Source organism: Solanum verrucosum, unplaced genomic scaffold (genome assembly GCF_900185275.1).
Source record: "Solanum verrucosum unplaced genomic scaffold, falcon-dt-bn FXZP01000112.1, whole genome shotgun sequence".
NCBI lineage: Eukaryota > Viridiplantae > Streptophyta > Magnoliopsida > Solanales > Solanaceae > Solanum > Solanum verrucosum.
The window spans coordinates 2,612,683-2,634,320 of NW_026020441.1; the positions used below are offsets into that span (position 1 = coordinate 2,612,683).

Consider the following 21,638-nt stretch of genomic DNA (forward strand, 5'->3'; position numbering starts at 1 on the left):
TTGGCAGATAAAGTTATCTGTAGGTGGAATAACTTAATTATATCGAATAGCACACAAATTGGCCTTGCATAACTGTTTCTATTTAAAAAATTGAACATAAATAACAATATGGAGGAGACCATAGGAAACCAAAAATGAAAAAAAAAATGGCGGGATGGAGAAGGCGTTAGAACCGGTGTGGTGTTTTCTTCAAAATTAATTTATTTTAGTGTATGTATATATATTATAAACGTCGCCTTCAACCACATCACCTTCCTATACTCCTCAATTTTTGCTCCAACGCCCCTTCAAAGTCTTCTTCCCCTCAACCAATTTTCTACGTTTACTTTTTTTCATTTTCGTATAAAATAAAATAAAAAATAGGTTCTCACAAGCATGAATCCAGAACAGAAGGAACCGAATTAGATTGAAAAGGAAGAATTTGAATCATTAAAAATGGGTAGTTACAATTATTACAAAGTGTTGGGGTGTTTTAATCGCAAGTTTAAGATCAGCGAGACGGGTCCACCGCCGGACGTTAGCAATGCATTTTCGTTGTATACCGAAAAAGGAATCCATATGACAGGGGATCAATTGGGACGGTTTATGGTTGAGTATCAAGGTGAGAAAGAGTGCACCATTAATGATGCTGAACAAATTATACAGGAAGTTGTTAATCGGCGGCATCATCTCACCAAGTACACTAAAAATGCACATTCTTTTGAACTCGAAGATTTCTTCTATTATCTATTTCAGGATGATCTCAATGCCCCTATCAAATCTCAGGTTTCTTCCCTCTCCATTTTTGAAAGATGCTTTGATTGGGTTATGTTGTACTATTAATTCGACTGATGTGTGTTAATTTAATGAAAAATGTGCCTTTCTTCGAGAAAATGGGACACTTAGGGATTGTCACCAGGGGCAGAGTCTCCTCACAAGGGGTAATGATTGAAGTTTTTTTTTTTTATGTATATATAGTAGATGGTGAACCCTCCTGGACTTGTTAGTATATTTATTTCTTCGTATTTTGAACCCTAAGTGAAAATTGTGGCTTTGGCAATGGACATCACTAAGTAATGCCATGAAAGTTGAAGTGCAATGCCATTTGTTGACAAATGGATTTCCTAATGGAAGAAATGCTGGTGTTTTCTTAGCTTGATTGTATCAAGTGGTCGAAGTAACTATCCTAGGGGTTGCTATAAGGTGAAGATTTGTGCACGGGTGGTCCGATACTTAAGAAATACTCGCTACATTATCCCCAAGTAAAAATAGAATAAGAAAATGTAACTTGAAAGCTTTACAAAATAGCTCTCTAAAATCCCACCCTAGCCACTCTCCTCTCTGCTCTATGGTGCTTATTGTCCCTACTTGCCCCAAGCAACATGGTTGTCCTAGGTTACGTGTGGATGATGGTCTGAATAGAAACTAATGGAAATACTTTTCTTTCTTTTGTGTTTGTCCACTTGATCACTAAGGGATGGATGTGTGCATTCAATGACTTCCTTGGCCGTTCCTTCTTTTACTTCTTCTTGTGGCTTGAGAGTCAACCGCATGAGAGAGTAAAGTAAAAGAAAAATAAGAGAATTGGACTTTGATCTTGGGCACACTTCCTCTTTCAAGGGGACAAGAGCGAGTATGACTATTGAAACAATAGAAACTATATCTTGAGAAAAACAAGTTACTGAGGTACAGTTTATAGATGGTATTGCAAAAGGGAAAGGACGAGCATTTCTATGTATTTTTGGTGAAATATGCCAGAACACCTTAGAAACTGAATTTTTGTTAGGATTCTTTGGAAACCCAACCCTGCATAGATCTATTAGCGTAAGTTTCTTTCTCTACATGGATCATGTTTTTAATTCGACGGGGAGGAATTTGTCTGTCTTGAGGCTTGTGCCTTTTTTATAGGTTTAGATGTGAAAAGGTTGAAAATAAAGGTGTACAAATTTTGCAGTATTGCACATGAACTTTATTAACACCCTTCCTTTTAACTTTTAAATCATTGGGGTTAGTGATTTCAAGTTTTGAATTCCCTGTGCCATGTATATTTGTTGTTTATGCAGAATGACTAGAAATTACATGTAGCGACATGTAGATTTACTTTGACAACTTATGTCATTCCAGGTACATCATGATATGAATGCTCCATTGCAACATTATTTCATTTATACAGGTCACAATTCCTACCTTACTGGAAATCAACTGAGCAGCGATTGTAGTGAAATTCCAATCATTAGAGCTCTGGAAAGAGGTGTGCGGGGAATAGAGCTGGATTTATGGCCAAATTCAGCAAAAGATAATGTGCATGTTGTTCATGGAAGGTAGGATATGCTCCTTCAGTAACTTTTAAAGTACTACTGGAGAGATCTCGACTTTATAGAAGCAAAAAGTGCGGTAAAACCTCTGGAGATCTTCAAACTCATCCAACAACCCTCTAAGTGTTGATATTAGTGTGATCCATTTGCCTCAACTTAATTGTAACCAAAAAAAGATTGAAGATGACAGGAAGTTAATTATCAATCAAATGAATGTGGATTGAACAGTTAATCTTTTTAGATAATTGTGTTAGAATAGATTCCTTCTATTGATTATTAAGCTCTTCAAAGTCATCTTACCAGAGATGAAAAGCATATATATGGATTTATTAAATATCAAATCCTTTGGAGTACCTCTTAATTTTAAGAGTCACTTATCCATTATCACTTATTGTTATTAAAGTATTCAACTAGGATACAATATCTGAATAACACTTGAAACTTTATGAGATCTTAATGAGTTTGTGCTGAGGATTCCAATTATGATCATTTCCAGGACCCTGACAACGCCCGTGCCACTCCTTACATGCTTAAGATCCATTAGAGACCATGCATTTATTAAATCTCCTTATCCTGTCATAATTACGTTAGAAGACCACTTGACGCCAGACCTTCAAGCAAAAGTTGCAGAGGTTAGAGTTGGTTGCCCTTTTTGTCAACATTTTTGAGATTATATATAATGTTTACTCTACTATTAACTCCTTTCCTCTCATGCACCCCATTTTCTTCCTCTAGGCGGTTATCCAAGTCTTTGGGGAGATGCTGTATTATCCTCGGTCAGAATGCTTAGAGGAATTTCCTTCACCTGAAGAGCTTAAGCATCGGATTATACTTTCTACCAAACCACCCAAAGAGTATCTTGAGTCGAAGCATCACCGAGACATAGAAAGTGCATCTCCTGTGAAGAAAGATTCAGTTGAAGGGGACATTTTGGTCAAGGAGCCTTCAGAAGTTAAAACAGAAGGACATGAAGCTAATTATAAGGTAAAACAATGTTAAAACAGTTTTTCATTCTCTCTTTCTTTCAGCAAGATAATCTCTTATTCTTCACTGGCATATTTTCAGAACGATACTGATCAAGATGATAAAGATGGTGATACCTCCAACTACCAAGCATCTGAGCAAGGAGCACCTCATTACAAACGTCTGACAGCAATTAATGCTGGGAAGGCCAATAGTGAATTGAAGCATGAACTAATACCAGAAGAGTTTAAACATCAAACAGTTCATGCTACCAAATCACCCAGAGAAGATCCTGACCTGAAGCATGCCAGAGACAAAGAAAATGCAACTATGGCGAGGAAAGATTCAGTTGAAAGGGACGTTTTGGTCAAGGATACGCCAGAAATTATAGTCAAAGAACGTGAAGCTGATGAGAGGGTAAAAGTCATAAAACAATGTTAAAACTATATGTTTCTTTTTGAATGCTAATCTACTTTTTCCTTGCATTTCCAGAAAGTTATGGATCATGATGACAAAGATAGTGATCCCTCAAACCATCGATCATCCCAGCTAGGAGGACCTCAGTACAAGCGCATGGTAGCAATGCATGCTGGAAAGGCAAATTATGACTTGAATAATGCACAAATACCTGAAGAGCTTAAGAATGGAACTCCTCTGTCTCCCAAGCCGCCCAAAGAATATGTTGAGTCAAAGCATCAGAAAGTCAGAGAAAGTGCATCTCCAGTCAGAAAAGATTCTGTTGGAAATGACCTATTGGTCAAGGAGACTTCAGAAATTAAAGCAAAACATGAAGTTCATGAGGGGGTAAATTAAACAACTTGAAACTCTCTCTGATATCTTTTTTTGGCAATCTGATCTTCTTATCTCTGGTACTTTCAGAGTGATATAGATCAAGATGACCTAGGAAGTGATCACTTTGACTGTCGGTCATCGCAGCAAGGAGCACCTCAGTACAAGCGCCTGGTAGCAATTAATGCTGGGAAGGCAGAATGTGGCACGAGGAATTCATCAACACCTCAAGAGCTTAAGCATCACAGAAGTAGAGAAAGGAATTCACTTCAAGACTTACTGGTCAAGGATACTTCAAAAATCTTAGACGAAGGACATGAAACTGATGAGAGGGTAAAGCAGCATTGGAACAGTCTCTTCAATATCTTTCTTTTGGCATGCTAATCCTTTTTTCTGGAATTTCTCAGAGTGATACTGATCAAGACGATGAAGATAATGATACCTCCAACAACCAATCATCCCAGAAAGGAGCACCCCAGTACAAGCGTTTGATAGCAATTCGTGCTGGGAAGGCAAAACATGGGGTGAAGCGTGCACTAACAGATGAGGTTATTAAATTCAATCGTCTAAGTTTGGATGAACATGCACTTGAAAAAGCTGCAACAAATCATGGAAAGGATTTAGTCAGGTATTTAGTTCTTAACCAAATAATATGCAACCATTGACAAGACTACTCTATCGTCTACCCTATTCACCATTTGAGTTTTCCTCTGCTTCTTCTATTTGCTAGGTTCACTCAAAGGAATATTCTGAGGGTGTTTCCCAAGGGAACACGAGTTACCTCCTCAAATTTTAAACCTATGATTGGCTGGATGCATGGAGCTCAGATGGTTGCATTTAACATGCAGGTAACTGGTGCATCCATGTTCTTCTCCCCAAGTTTATTTCTGCCTTGTGTGTGGTATTATTTTTTAATTTCACAATCTCTCTTGCTCCTTGTGCTACAATACTCAGAACTACCCGTTATATCATTTCAATCTACCCTGTACCACAATGTTTAAATTTCCCCGTTATCATTTCCTTCTGTTCTGCAACTTTTTGGATTTTGTAACTTTTCTTTCTTTAATCTCTCCCTTGGAGGATTGTTTCTGATTAATTTATGAAAAAATTTATTAAAAAATTATAAGGTGATGAATAGAATACATAGGATTAAATTAGGATCTCTTCATACAGACAAGGTTTATATGGATACATTTTCATATGCACTAATATCAGGTATCAGTATGTGCTCTGTTGGTAGTTCTTGGGCAGGCTGGTCTATCATGTATCATCACAAAATTGACATCAAATTGAGCAAATACATTTTGAGCTGACCAATGGATACTATTTACCTTTCTGAGTATTCTTCATTTCTCTGCAGACCATTGATCAAACTTTTTTGAAAAAATAGAAAACAAATGAATTTGAATATGATGTAACAGATAATTCTGCCTGTTTTGATTGCTGTTAGCAACTTTTTTTTATCAATTTGATTCCTTGTATTCTGTCTAATTGCTATTTTAATTGCATATGATAGGGATATGGGAAAGCACTCTGGATTATGCATGGGATGTTTAGGTCTAACGGGGGCTGTGGCTATGTACGAAAGCCTAGTTTTCTCATGGAAAGAGGACCATATAATGAATTATTTGATCCCAAAGTGACATTGCCGGTGAAGAAAACTTTAAGGGTAAATGAAATGTGTGATGTGGAAACATAACAAACTTCAAGCTTATGTGATGATAATTCCAAGAAGTATGATCTTCTTTTGCAGGTCAGAGTATACTTGGGAGATGGATGGCGCATGGATTTCAGCCACACGCACTTTGATGCCTTTTCTCCCCCAGACTTCTACACAAAGGTTAGTTGGGCTATGTTGATGGCGCCATTTGGTGCGACTCATTTTATTGCATAATTAAGTACACATCATGGCTAACAATGTTTTGGATGGCCAGGTGTTGATTAGATCTTATCAGATTTTTCCTTGTTTATTGAAACCAGATTTTTCCTTGAGTGTCTAGAGTGATACATTCAAACCAGTTTTTCTTCCCTTGAGTGTCTCAAAGTGATATATTGGTAAAAATCAAGTAGCTCGTGCAATGTGGGAGTTGTGGCCTTAATCAATAGTTCATTGAATTTGATGGTTTCTACATTACTTACTACCAACTTATCAATATCTAACACCTGATTTTTAAATGACATATTACTACGTTACTTTAAAAGGAAAAAACAAGTGTGCATATCATTCAAGTAGCAAAATCAACTATCAACTTAAAGTTTGGAAGCCAAAGCATGATTTAATGGAACTTAAACAAGTGGCAGGCCATTGGATTAGTTGTTGGCTTGAAGCCAACATAATTGTCATGACACAAGTGAGCTAGGAATAATTGCTGTAGTTAACAAAACGTACACTACGCATTCATACTCAAAAGATGACCTGAAGAGAAATTCGTTGATCAGCCAGATCTCATGACATGTCATGTCATCCTTTTTCTCTTTATGTATAATAAAAAAAATATATAATAATTTATAGCCTGCTTGTATTCTTTCTCTGGTCGCCTTTGCACTATACAGAATAATGTTTCGCCTTTCTGCTTTATATTCAATGAAGTTTCAGGAAATTTTTGAATGCTGTATTGACCTTCAATGAATATGAATGGCAGCTATATATAATTGGAGTTCCAGCAGATGCTGCAAAGAGTAAGACCAGGATAATAGAGGATGATTGGGGTCCTATATGGGGAGAAGAGTTTAAATTCCCCTTGACAGTGCCAGAGCTGGCTTTGCTTCGGATTGAAGTACGAGAATATGATATGTCAGATAAGGATGATTTTGGAGGCCAGACATGTTTGCCTGTTTCCGAGTTGAGACCTGGAATCCGAGCAGTCCCTCTCTATGACAAGAAGGGTGAAAAACTTAAATCTGTTAGGCTGCTTATGCAATTTCGATTCATCTGAGGTGCAATTTCGTTCTTTTTCTTGGTAGGATTTTGTCCAAAATGACAAAAGCTCAATTCTATTTTGTTATTGTATATCCTTGGCGGGATTCTCGTACATCCAGTTCTTTTTGTACAATGGATGTGAAGTTACTGTATTAGAAAGAGAAAGAAAAACTTAAAGGATGAAGTTGTTGATTGAGTCTGTGACATTGTTTTTCAACTCTTTTGACATCAACTATTTCCCAGTCAGTCAGAAAAATTTGTATGGATGTGAAGTTACTGTATTAGAAAGAGAAAGAAAAACTTAAAGGATGAAGTTGTTGATTGAGTCTGTGACATTGTTTTTCAACTCTTTTGACATCAACTATTTCCCAGTCAGTCAGAAAAATTTGTATGGATTATGTTCAATTGACAGCATTTCACCAAGGATTTAGCACTAAAGTAGAATGAGCTAACCAACAAGGTGAAAACTTAGAAATGTAGTTTTGCTAGAGAGAGATTCAGGTTAATTATTTCAATTTTCAAGACATTTCTCATTATTTATTTAGAACTTGTTCCTCCTAAGATACTAAGTTCAATTTGCAGCATAGAGTTCTTCATTGCAAATTTAAGCAATTACGTACTGCATGACAATTCCTGTAATATTATTCATTACTATTAAATAGTCATATGTTATTATTCATCACATAACAATCACAATATTATAATCTCGCACAACGAAGATTAATCAAAATATCAAATGATTTGTTAGAAAATATAAATATATTAAAATAAAATCAATCATCCAGGACAGTTGGTTTGAGGGATAAAGAAATAAATTTTGCTATACAACTCTGCATTTCTTATTTAATATTTGATTTTCATTGCAAATTTAAGCAATTACGTACTGCATGACAATTCCTGTAATATTATTCATTACTATTAAATAGTCATATGTTGTTATTCATCACATAACAATCACAATATTATAATCTCGCACAACTAAGATTAATCAAAATATCAAATGATTTGTTAGACAATATAAATATATTAAAATAAAATCAATCATCCAGGACAGTTGGTTTGAGGGATAAAGAAATAAATTCTGCTATACAACTCTGCATTTCTTATTTAATATTTGATTTTCAGCAATAAAACTATGTTCCGTATTATTATAATAGGAACTTTCGCATATAGCCACTCAAAAATAGCCTAATTACGCTTCATATCTTTAGTTTGCTAATTACGATTCGTAGCTACATGTTATAGGGAGGAGAGTGGCAAGCGAGATTGGGAGAGAGAGGCGAGAGTTGGCAAAGAGTGGGAGAGAGGTGAATTATATATGTATATCGGTTAGATAATTGTATATTATACATATGTATTTGTAAATATGGAGAGCGAGATTGGGAGAGGGAGGAGAGAGGCGAGCGAGATTGGGAGAGGGAGGAGAGAGGCGAGCGAGATTGGGAGAGGGAGGAGCGAGGTGAGCGAGAGGGCAATAATTTGTATAATTCACAGGTACGTTTGTATAATTCACATGTTTTTGTATAATTGAGTAATATAAAGTCTGAAATTATTCAAATATGATAAAACTCGAAATAACGAATTGATACAAACATAAACATATGAACTTTAAACAATTATACAAAATATATTATACAAATTACATTATATAAATTATATTATACAAAAGCTGAAAACTACACATTTATACAAACTTTAAAAAGTTATACACAAAAAGATTGAATGTATATGGTGACAAAACTGAAAAACTAAAGGAAATCATCGACATATACAAATACAAACCATCGTATACAAATACAAATCAAACGAAGAATTGTTAGTTGCGAATTATACAAATGTGGCAAATTATACAAACATGGCTAATTATACAACTCGAAGTCAGCCCACGTAATTAATGTATAATGTTAGTCGCAAATGGTAATTATAGCAAACTATAGCTATAATGAGTAATTAAGTAGTATAAGTTTGCTTAACCGCGTAATTTTTCCTTATTATATAATGTGTCACTTCGTAATTAACGCGGTGTTTTATTTCTTGTATTAAATTCTACATATCTTACTGCACTTGAAAATATATTTCCTCTATCCTTTTTTACTTGTCAAATTTTGACTTAACACACTTATTAAAAAATAAAAAAGGATTAAAATTTCCCCTGAACTATGCAAAATAGATCATTTATTCCCTCAGTTATATTTTTGAATAAAAATGCCCTCATCTTTATCCCAACACTCAAAGACTATAATTACCCTCAACAGTTAAGACCAGTTAAACACAAGCCACATGACACTAATTTCTCTATCTAAGCTTGGCAACTAGGATATCTACTCATTAATTTTGACCCAATTTATAACGTGAATCCTAACTTCGTTCTTGCTAAACCCGATTCACTAAAATTAAGAGGCAAACATTGTCTTTTCACCCCAACTTTGTTGAGCTTGAGGCGTCCTATCTCAGATTTGTCGCCGAAGCCCTCAATTAGTTTTTATTGTGAATAGATTTTTTTGATAATTTTGAAGGTGATTATTGTATTGGCAAATGGCAATGGGTGCAATAGGGTCATCAGCAGCTATAGCGTACTTGGCTCAGAATGGAAACCAAGATGCAAATTGACAGCAATTTGTTGATTTATGTGAAAGGACCTGTGGAGCCGTGGTAACCGACTGTATTGCATGGTATTTGAGCTTAGCTTCTCTATTCTGGTTGCTTGGAAGGATTTAACACATGAAAAGTTGTGCTTGAGGGCCTCTAATCTCTATGACAAAGTTGAGGTGAAAAGATAGATGTTTGCATTTTAATTTTAGGGGGTCGGATTTTAATAAGATTGGTTTAGAATTAATGAGTGGATATTCTAGTTGACAAGCTTAGGTGGAGAAATTAGTGTCACATAACTTGTCATGTGGCTGATGTTAACTCTCGAGGGTATTTGTGATTTTTTGAGATAACGACGGGGGCAATTTTAATTCGAAAATGTAACAGAGGGTGTAACTGATTTATTTCACATAGTTCATGGGACAATTTTAACCCTTTAAAAAATATTAATTGGTATTGCAAATTTACCATTTTACCCCATACTATTTGATAAGAAAAGGACATCAAATTAAAAAATATTTTAGAAGTTTGTAGAAACAGAATATCTTATATTATTTTAGATTCATGGAATATGTCACGATTTTGTAATTGAATACCTTTTAGTTCTTACATATCTTATAACTGGTTGTTAAATAAGATTTATAATAGACACCCTTCCTCTGACTTCCATGGTTGATAATTTAATATAAGTATTTGCTTATCATGTCGACAAGAATGATGCTATGTTAATCCTAAAATATGGTGGAGCAAATGTTCATGACATTCAAGTGGGACATAATTAATAAATGATGAGAGAAGTCTCTAGGTAGGCACATTAGCAAATTCTACCATTTTATATTATAATCAAATAGAGATAGGACAATATACTAATTTAATATTCTCCCTATTTCAAAATAAATGAATTGTTGAGTCTTTTTTTATCGTTCAAAACAAATAAATTGTTTAAAGTTCAAGAGAGTTGTTAGAATTTTTTTTTCATTTTTGTCCCTCATTTATATCTTTTAGGTGATAATTTCAAGAGAGTTAATTGCTCATATTTATGATTTTACTTTGAAGTATCTATATTTTCAAGAAGGGAAATGAGACAAATATACCTCCGAACTATCGTAAATGGTATGTAGATACCCTCCGTCATACTTTTGGGACATTGGTGCCCTGTCGTCCAAAAACTAGAGCATATATATGCTCTTCACTCTAATGGAAGACTAAATAGGGACACGTGGCACAATCTTTTCCATTGATTTGATATTTAATAAATGTCGGGTCAGTGGATAAGATTATGACACGTGTATGTCCGTTAGTATAAAGGGTATATATGCTCTAATTTTTGGATGACAGGGATATCAATGTCCCAAAAGTATGACTAGAGCTATCAAAATGGGTTGGCCCAACCCAACCCAACCCTAACGGGCTAGAGAATTAAATGGGTTGGGACGGACTGACCCTTTTAATTAAAGGGCCAATAAAATAGCAGCCCAACCCAGCCCTAAGCGGGCCACGGGTTGGGATGGGTTGGCCCTTCAACCAAAAAACGAACAACATTTTCCTCTTAGAAAGGATACGAACGTTGATGTCTGATGGACACGAAATCAATTCATACATAAATTCATTCATGAATTACACATACTTCAGCGAATATTTACAAAACAAATACATAATAGCCAAGATACAACATTCATAAGATTCATCCGAGCAAAAAAACATTACACGATCATTATTTTCATAAACAAGACAATAAAGGAGAAGTGAAAAATTAGGCATAAAAACAAAAGTAAAAGAGGTCAAAGATTCATAGTTATAATGGAGTAATGAACTTGGGCTAATAAGAAAATTTAGTGGGCTAATGACACTAAAATGTAAAAGATATGTAAAAAATATAGTCTTGATTTTATATTGATATTTTAAAAATATTTATTGACAAAATCTTAACAAGTAAAACATTATTTAAAATATATAAAGTAAATATTTTTAAAATTCACAGCCCGCGGGCTGGCCTCTGAGGCTTGCGGGTTGGGCCTACGAGGCCAGTAGGCCAAATGAGGCTGGGTTAAAAAGCCTCGTTCCTAAATGGGTTGAAAAAATTGAGCCCAACCCCATTTAATTCAAGGGTTGGGTTGGACCGGCCTAGCGGGCCAAGCCCATTTTGACAGCTCTAAGTATGACGGAGGGTATCTGTATACCATTTACGATAGTTTGAGGGTATATTTGTCATTTCCCCTATAATAAAAGCAAATTTTGAGGTAGACTTAAGGATATTGAGTGTTATCATTGTGGCATAAAAAGACACACAGAAATATTTTGTCGAAAGTTGAACCTATCTAAGGATCCAAATAAGGTATTGTTGGAAAACTATATACACAACGGAAGCATATCAGAATCATATTGCTTACATGAATAACAGATAACCAATAATGTTTATGCTAGAACACATATAATCATATGCTAGAACACATAAACTTGCTGAAAATTAATTCAAAAATTACCTCTTGAAGCGTACGTGAACAGATACCTTCAAGCGAATCCACAAATTAGACAGACTTTCAAGCGAATCCACTAGATAGAGAACAACTTTATAATCTTCTACAATGATCCCAAGTTCACATTCGAACTCTCTCAATACTTGGGTGGGCAAGTATCGAATATAATATATGTTTTTTTAGGTTAGAAGAAATCCTACTTATAGAGATTTCTTCCCACTCCAACAAGGAGAAGAAAAAACAAGTTTTTCTTGAAAAAATGAAGAAGAAAAAACACACGTTGGTTTTTCTTCAACCAAACTAACGTGTCTTCCTCTTCTCTTTCCTTAGAAATAAGATTCTGAGTTCTAGTCAAATATGGGCACTATAGAGACCACATAATTAATTATTGAGGCTTCCTAGTATGAAAATAATTTCAAATAATTAATTTGAATTATCCTTACCATAATAAATTACAAATCATTCCACTAAAAATTCGCAATTGCACTCGTCTATTTATATTTTGAAGTTCCCCATTAAACACTTATGTAATTCCCCATGTAAAGATTACATATACTAATCAACAAATTAAATTACTGACGAATTTAATTCAATAATTAATTTCCTTTAGAGCACTGCTTAACTTATTTCATGTGTCGAATTCATAAATCCATTTGCAAAGTTTGATATGATGAAAACTTATAAGCTTCTCAAAAAGGCATATCATTAATCTCTATAGCGAGACATGTATTCCATCAACTAACTTATTATTTCACCAATATATATTATTATCATCTAATCTACCAGGCATATTGACCCATCTCAGAATCTCACCTTTTAATAAATCAAAACGATAATTAATATACACAAATCATAATAGTTATATCAGGATTGAGAATATAAGTACATTTAACAGTTTAGAGAATATGCTTTTGTCAGTCAGTCCAAAACAACTATCTCTACTCGGTCCCGTTCAATACATACAAAATGCACTAGCACAAAAAGTTGGAACTATATATACCGTTCCCTTTATCAAGATAAATTATATATAATCTTGTGCTACAATCGTATCGATGGCATGTCAAATTTCCATCTTAGATTGTGAACAAAAAACTTTTTGCTTATAAGAAACAATGATTTAATCCTCTGTGTATGAGCTAAAACTCTATACACTAAATCATCTATTATATAAGTAAACAGACACCATAAACAAATATATGTTTATTGAATTTTTTATTAAAACTGAATAATTATTCTATAATAAATAGTATATCACAATATATGGTTAATAATATATATCCCAATAGCTATATCTAGAAGATTTAATTTCATTCTCATCAAATACAAGCAGGGAATGGTGATGAAAATTAAATTTCATGTCATTGACAAGATTTAATTTTCTATTTATTATGTAATCGTTTCCAAAAAGGATAAAATACATACCATTGTCTTAAACTTTCCAAGCAACTAGTAAATGATCAAGTTATGCACATCTTGTGCAAATATCTTTTTAGATGCACTCAAATTCATTAAAATAACCATAGATTTAATTTGCTAGTGCTTTCAAACAACTTCGAAGGCATTTAAGATTAATTATTGTCGATGGAAAGAGTTGTAGAAATTAATATCATATATCATATTGATATATAGTGGTGGATTCCGAATTTTCATTTAGGGCTAAATGAAGAGAAGGTAAAGAAATAAAATGATCACGGTGGAATTTGAACTATCGACGTGAGGGCCAATCTAAAAAGAGATCTACCACTACACTATAACTTATAATTTTTGTTCGTGAGGGGTTTCAAAATTATTATATCTACATAAATTCAAAAAGTTTACCTTATACATATTGGGGATAAGGGTCTGAAAAATACCTCAACTTTGGTCGAATTTGCTGTTTTGATACTAAACTTTCATGAGGACCTATTACCTCCCTAGACTATTTAATACCGTATTTTAAACATATATATTTGCCCACGTGGACATAAAAAATAATGCAAAATTATAAATAGTAATGTGTCCACATGGGCACATATATACCTTTAAAATACACTATTAAATAGTTCAAGGGGTAAAAAATGCGGTATTAAATAGTCTAGGGAGGTAATAAGTCCTTATGAAAGTTTAGTATCGCAACAGTAAATTCGATCAAAGTTGAAGTATTTTTCAGACCCTTATCCCTATTATAGTGTAATTTTTTGCCGAGAGAGTTCGGGTGAACCCTAGAGACCATGTGGGTCCGCCCCTGCCAACATATTATAGCGAGGGCATTTACTTATACGCACTTTCCTAAACGTGCTAGAAGGCACAAGTATGCACTTTCCAGCATGCCAGTATTATCATATTAATTCGTTTATTGCATGTTTTTTTTGTAACAAAAAACTACTAGTAAACACAAAGGTCCCTTTTAGAGTAAAATATTGTCAGCACCTACCATGTCAATAATATCAACATAAGACTTTTCTTTTCCATGATTTACAAGTGCATTTTATGATCTTGTTAAGAAGGGTATAGTGAAGCATTCTTGATGTGATGTTATATTCCATTGTAATAAAGGAGTCAATAATTTCTTTTAAAAATACAATTTAAAATATTTTTCTTACCCCACTTTAAGAAAAATATATATATCATTTATCAATTCGGTTAGATTATTTCTTCGATTTTTTCTGAACAAAATCATAACCAAATCAATTACTATCGATTTTTAAAAATTTAAAACTGAAATAAAATTACTATCAATTTTTAAAAATCTAAAACTAAATCAAACTGAAATAAAATCGATTTGGTTCAACTTTTGGTTTGGATCGATTATGTTTAATATTTAGTCTGGTAGTTTTCAAGAGTAGCACACCAAATAATACTGACTTGGCCTATTTCTCTCCTAAACTAATCATTTGTAGACTTTTCTTTTCCATGATTTACAAGTGCATTTTATGATCTTGTTAAGAGGGGTGTAGTGAAGCATTCTTGATGTGATGTTATATTCCATTGTATTAAAGGAGTCAATAATTTGCTTCAAATCCAATCAAAGAGCAACAAGTTTTACTTAATTACACATTCTTGCTATATTTTCAATGCTCTAGTTGTTTGAAAGTTTTTTCGTTTTTTCCTCTTTTTACCACATTCATCCTCTTATTGCTCTTCACCTTCTTCCAAATAATTATACTACTGAATGAACATAACGAAATTGTCAAATCAAATATAAGATGAAAAATTCAAAAGCATCGTAGACATCTTAAATTACATCTCTTTCATAGTCGCGCATATATAGTTGTTCAGGAGCAGCCAATTAAATTCTCAATTAAAGTCTCCAATTGCTAAAGTGGTGCAGAGAACTAGTAAGCTTTGTCCCAGCTGTGATTATTTTTTTTATACATGACAAGGTTATCATGCCACTCTATAAATGGAATCTTCACTTTAACAAATTAAAACCAAAGAAATGAAGTAGACCAAAGCTCACAAGACTACCAAAAAACTGTTTCTTCTTATAGGTCATTTTATTTGGTTAAAATTTATAAAATAAGATGTAATCTCTACTCTAAAAATTTTGCAAATATAAACTAGTAACTTTTAGATTTCAATTATTTATGCATAAAAAATCAATGAACCAACTATGAAACTTGTTAGTTTTCCCTACAAATGTATATATTTTTAACCTGGAAGGAACATGTAATTTCAAACTCTTTGATAGCACACATGAACTTCTTTTAATCAATATAACGAAAGCAAAAGAGCATAATTATATTAGAACGGAAAAACCATGAGATTCTTCAACAAGGAACCTTAATTATCACCATACATAATAATGGAAGACAATTTGACAAAGTTATTGCTATAATGCAAGTGTTCATAAGCTTTTAAGCAATAAAGAGATACACAATCACAAGAAGAAGTAAATAGCAATAAGAAAGGCTAGAAAAAAAGAGTGCACTACTATAGTTAAAACACTAGGTTATACCCTTAAATTTCTAAATAATTCTTTGACCTCATATTATGTATTTCGAATCTTTTAGCATAGATAATTTCGTATATATCTTTGCTTTAACTTCTAGTGATTAAATGTCTGTTTGTGGACTAATTTTATTTCTTAAATAATGTCATGTTGTAGTTAAAACACAATCTGAATTCAATAAACAATCCTGACTACCTCTTTTATTTTTTGTTGTTTTTCCCATTCAACAATTTTTTTTTTGGAAAACTGCAACCTTTTTTGTGCAAGCTCCCACTATATCCTTGATAATGTTGAACTCTACCTTACAAAATTCTTAGAGCTCAAATAAATCACTTATCAATTTTTATAAATAACAATACTATAAGGTAAACAAAAAACCAAAAAAAAAAAAAAAAAAAAAACTAACCACCATAAAATGCTTCTTTATCAATTTTTCAATTATTCTTGGATGACCACTAAATTTTTTGAAAGTCTACGCTACATTAATAAGTTTCTTAGCATGCTCTCCACCATTAATTGCACTATCCAAATTATTGTAACTAAATATATTTCAGGACATATTGACCTATAACATTATTTATTATTTCAAGTGATTTGATAGATCATGAAGAGAGGTGTTGAAATAAAAAAAGATTTAAATTAATTGGATAACTCGTTTATATAAAATTTAATTATCCAATGCAAAACATGTTTAGTATCAATTTAATTAAATTAAACTCAGAGGTGGAGAAGTAGTTGAAACGCACTAAAAAATTTCACAAGTCAAAAAGAGAGACCTGCCTATATTTGCCCTCTTTCTTAATTCCAAAAAAAAAGATTTGTGAAACTTCTCAAAAATATATATATAATATTTAATAATTATATGCACTAACTACGTATATATATAGTGTATATTAATCAGTTTTACCTAGTTACCCGCATTATTTTTCAGATTAAAAAAAATGTTACTCCTAATTTACTTAATATAGGCAATTCACCTCTAGTTATAGTCTTTAAAGTAAGCAATTCATATTTTTCGTGTCATCACTTGCAAAATTAAATCTGCCCTGAAGACATGATTTGAATGCTATAATTGAACTGATAAAAAATGTTGGGGGATTTATTTTCATCTGCCTAGCTAAACTTTAGTGGACAATAATTGAAATCCATACAAGCTAGTATGACACTATTATTATTATTATTATTATTATTATTACAAAAAAAAAAGACATCAATTACATTTTGTCATGTTGGGGATTTAATTTATTTGATTCCCCTAACTGTGATTTTCCCTGAGGCCCTTTAGTCCTTATGTAGAGTCTATACTGATCAAAAGTCCTTGGTGGATACAATGGAGAAACATTGTGTGTGGTGAGCAGCTCCTTTACTGGTTCTATCATCAAATCACTTTTTGGATTGTAGAAAAACGCTAGGGAGATGCGTTCTTCTGCGGAATTTACCATCACTCGATGCTCAACGCTCTTGTATATCGCATTGCTTAATATCTACATATTTAAGTACATCAACACACAAATTAATTGTTGACCAAGTAACATCTCAATCATATGAAATATTCAATAGCTGAGATATATACTCTACAATCAGAAAAAAAAAGAGAATGAAAATCAAGAAGAATATTCATGTACAGTTTTTCTAGTGGTCCAACATTTCATATATGTTGTAATTTATCTTCAGATGTGAGGTCCATATATTCAATAGGATAAGGTTGTATGACTGTGTGCCAAATATTGGCTTTTACGAAATAAATTGCCATTATTTTATTATTAAGGGACAAGTAATGTTTACCTCTCTTTAATCTTTCTTCAATAAAATAAAAGATTAACTATCTAGGCAAACACAATATTAAATTTTTTATGCTAATTAGTCAATGTTTACTACTTCCAAAAATAATTACAAATTTGGAAGAATATAGCAAGTCAACGTTAATTGTTTTCAGAACTATTCTCGAAAAAAATGAGTGAATCAAGAATCCTTAAAAGTGTAAAATTTACGTATTAAAGTTGCAATATTTCTCCAAAAAAAAAAAAAGTTACTTAAAATTACAATGAAGTCATTATAAAGGAATGTTTATAGAATTCACGTCAATTTGGTCTCCTGTAGGGTAGCATGTGCTAAAGCCCTTTACTTCGGAAGATGGATGGTTACTTGCTAATTCTCTTTTAATCAAGCAATCAAATTAATGTGGCAGTTTATTTTTTGGTTGGTCTAAAAAAAGTATTACTCCGTTTTAATTTTTTATTTTTTTGTATATTTAGTAATAATTTGCCTTTAATTTTTTATTTTACCCACAATAAAATGATTTATCGTTACACAAATTAATAACTTATTTTTAAGCTAGAAGTTTCAAAAAAGTTCTTTTCATTCTTAAATTTGGTCAAACATTTTTGTATAAATTGAGACCGAGAGTTTTTTTTTTATAGTTCTTATATATAAGGGAAGTTATAATTACTCAACACAATTCGATATGCAGGATTCAGGAAATATGCATGTACGGAAAGCAATTTGATAGTCGATAAAATGACCAAATTAAATGAACCTGGTTAGATGTCATATATCAAAATAAAAAAAGATGTGACATGACAGTGTTTAATGTTGAATGTTGTATTGATGTTTTTTTAATTTTATCCTTGCGTGGTCTTTGGAAAAAAAAATGTGAGAAACAATATAGAATTATTAAGACTTATCCATAGCAAACAACTAGTCCATGACGTATAATATTTTTCTAAAATTTGGCTTTTTAAATTTTCGTTATGTTTAAGACAAAGCAAGAGGACGTGGGGGTTGGGGAGGCTGTTTTCACTCGTTCCCATATGATTATTTTTGGTCAATTTCTTCTCATTAAAGATAATGTAATTGCAAATAGAAACTAAAAATAAACATCAAGTTGTGTTTTGTATTACAAAGTCAATTTTCAGAAAAAATGTTTTTTATTTTTTGATGTTTTCCATTAAAAGGGGAAAAGTGACCATCGATGGATATACATGCATTATTATATGTATTAAGAAAATTAATTTCGTCAAAATATATGTTGTGGTACTAAAAATAAAAATAAGATGTATTAACTAACCAACCTGAATTTGATCGCCTATATTGACGATGAAAGCATGTGAAGCTGGTTTTACAGTGATCCAATGAGCGTTGCGTCGGACCTGAAGGCCAGCGACATGTTGGTCCGGGAGGAGAATGGTCATGCCACCAGGATCCGAATGTGGAGAAAGGCCTAAGGTCAAGTCTGGTTGTGGACATTTTGGATAAAAGTTTACCCTTAGACATGCTCCTATATCTTCACCACCAAATGCATTTTGTAAAACATCTTCTTTTAATCCAAGATTTTCTGAGAATATCTTCATTAAACGTCCACCAAAATTCACCACTTGTTTTGAATATTCTTCCATCACTTTCCTGCATACAGCTTAAACTTTTTTTAGATGAGATATATATAGTATCAAAGTATGCAAAAAGAAAAAGTAACATACATACCTTAGGGAAAGAGGGAGGGCAGGCCATTTGTTATGGTCCTTCAAATATCCAGGAAGATAGTGAAGAAAATAATAATCACTCCAATCAAGAATAGCACCTTTCTCAACTCCAAGTCGACTTCCATATCCCTCATAAGTCTTAGGCGTATTTCCATAACTTTGCTTAACATCCATCGGCTGATGAAAAAACTCTCTCCAAACTTGTCGCGCTTCATCCATGAGCTCTCGCCGAACCCCATGATTAACAACCTGAAAAAATCCCCAATCTCGACACGCTTCTGAAATTTCTTCATAATTACTGCTTCCCTCAAGATCAATCGTTGGAATATTAACATCACTAAACTTACTTAATGATGGCCTCTCATTTAGTGGCTTCACATATTTTGTTGGAATTGTTGAAATCCCACTATCAGATAAAGATTGGACACGAACTATTGGTTCTGGCCAATTATCTCGTGGGGATTTCATTATAATTTACTCTTTATTTCAACAATAACAAAAAATATCATAATATGCAACAAATTAAAACATTCCTTCTCTACCCCACAACATCTAACACAAATCTCTCTGTATTCACAGAAATTTACAGAGGATACGACGAGAATACGACGGGGCAACTTGCCGCTGGATTTTCTACAAAAATAAATATATATACAACAACTGGAGAAAATAGTAATCGCCCAACAATTATATATATAGTGGCCAAGAAGAGGCCTCCTGCCACTTTTCAGATAAAAAGAATTATTATACTTGCCCTTAGAAATGTTTTTTCATATGGTCACTCGATTAATAATTATTATTTGATTTTTGATTGGAGCAAAAATTGAAATCAAGAAGCACTCAAGAGTGTGATATTGTGATCAATAAAATGGTTGAGAACCGTGAGGTCTCAGGTTCAAAACTAAACTCGATAGAGACAAGAAACACTAGATATACTAGGTGATTCTTCCTATCTGTCCTTGCTTTGGTTGACATGTCTATTGATTGTGAAAGGTGATAAGTATCCGGTGAAATTATGATAAAACATAAATGTGAAATCAAGAAAAAATGCAATTCATAGTGAAACAATTTGATTGATTTTACAATCACATCAATGTATAGCAACATATAGTTGAGAGGTGTCAATCGACATTTCTTCGTTAGAAAATACACTATGTAGCTAGATAAAATTATTTTCTTTTATATCGACACCTTTTTACCTACACATGATCTTTATTTTTTTATATTTTGATATTTCTTAATGAAAATTCTGACTCGATCAATAAAGTGGAGTAGTATCAAAAGTGGACGGTTGGGTTGTGTGTGGTGTAGTGAAATGGGGTAATGGAGGTAAGGAGAACGTGACAAATATGATGAGGCATAATTAACACGCTATTGTTATAACGTGGGGTTTTAGTGTGTTGGTGGGCGCTAGTTGGGATATTATTTTAGAATTATGTGTACTAAATTGCATAGGCGCTGACCACACAAATGACAGACAATCATAATATAGCATCAGTCAATTTAATAATTACTTGCTCATGGAGACAAATGCATCTTCCATCGCACAAAGTGCTTTAAATTTCAAATATTGTTCTAATCAAAATGAATAAAAGTGTTGTATACGAAAATAACAAAGAACATGTGCTTTTTCACAAATTGATAGAGGACCATTTGGTCACTCTAAACTAGGAATGACTAGGATTGAAAACGGAAGTATAACATGGAGGGACCTTTTATTTTATTCATTTTCATCTTCATGTGTCGTTTCTTCATTGGTCCAATTTATCTTTTTTCAAGTTTAGAATATTTAAATATAAAATGTATATATCTGAATATTTTTAAAATCAAAACACTGGATATTTGAGATGTTAACAAAAAGTTTTGGGGCTTCGAATTTCGGCCACTAATTGACCGAACAAACTTAAGGGTAATAGGGAGGATAATGGAATTTGGAGGTTAAAGGATCACATTTTGAAGGGAAAATGACAAAAGTGTTTCTTTCGTATCAAGAGTGTGTTGGGGAGGCCAAGTAAAATGGATTGGATCGAGAGGTGATGCTTATACCTCTTTTTTCTTGATAGGATTCCCATCATTTTTAATGGACACTGAATTTTCAAATTAACTAAAACCGACAAAATGCAAAACTATACAGCCATTTAGATATTTACTTTATTTGTTTATCGTGAACGAATCTACAACTCTTCCAATAAGCTT

General features: G+C 32.9%; 2 protein-coding genes across 2 annotated transcripts; one reads left to right on the plus strand and one right to left on the minus strand.

The window, feature by feature from the left end:
* Positions 1-423: 423 nt before the first annotated feature.
* On the plus strand, positions 424-7,179 carry LOC125808402 (phosphoinositide phospholipase C 6-like). Its single transcript, XM_049488104.1, has 12 exons — positions 424-765; positions 2,104-2,300; positions 2,791-2,926; positions 3,030-3,278; positions 3,360-3,674; positions 3,750-4,061; positions 4,137-4,379; positions 4,454-4,674; positions 4,777-4,894; positions 5,563-5,715; positions 5,800-5,886; positions 6,689-7,179. The coding sequence occupies exons 1-12, from the start codon at positions 436-438 to the stop codon at positions 6,980-6,982; spliced, it is 2,655 nt and encodes an 884-aa protein (XP_049344061.1). The 5' UTR covers positions 424-435; the 3' UTR covers positions 6,983-7,179.
* Positions 7,180-17,101: 9,922 nt separating this feature from the next.
* Positions 17,102-19,987, minus strand: LOC125808337 (jasmonate-induced oxygenase 2-like). The gene is made up of 3 exons (XM_049488054.1): positions 19,444-19,987; positions 19,035-19,365; positions 17,102-17,447 (listed from the first exon to the last, which is right to left on the minus strand). Exons 1-3 carry the CDS (start codon positions 19,908-19,910, stop codon positions 17,178-17,180), a joined length of 1,068 nt encoding a protein of 355 aa, XP_049344011.1. The 5' UTR covers positions 19,911-19,987; the 3' UTR covers positions 17,102-17,177.
* Positions 19,988-21,638: the final 1,651 nt, after the last annotated feature.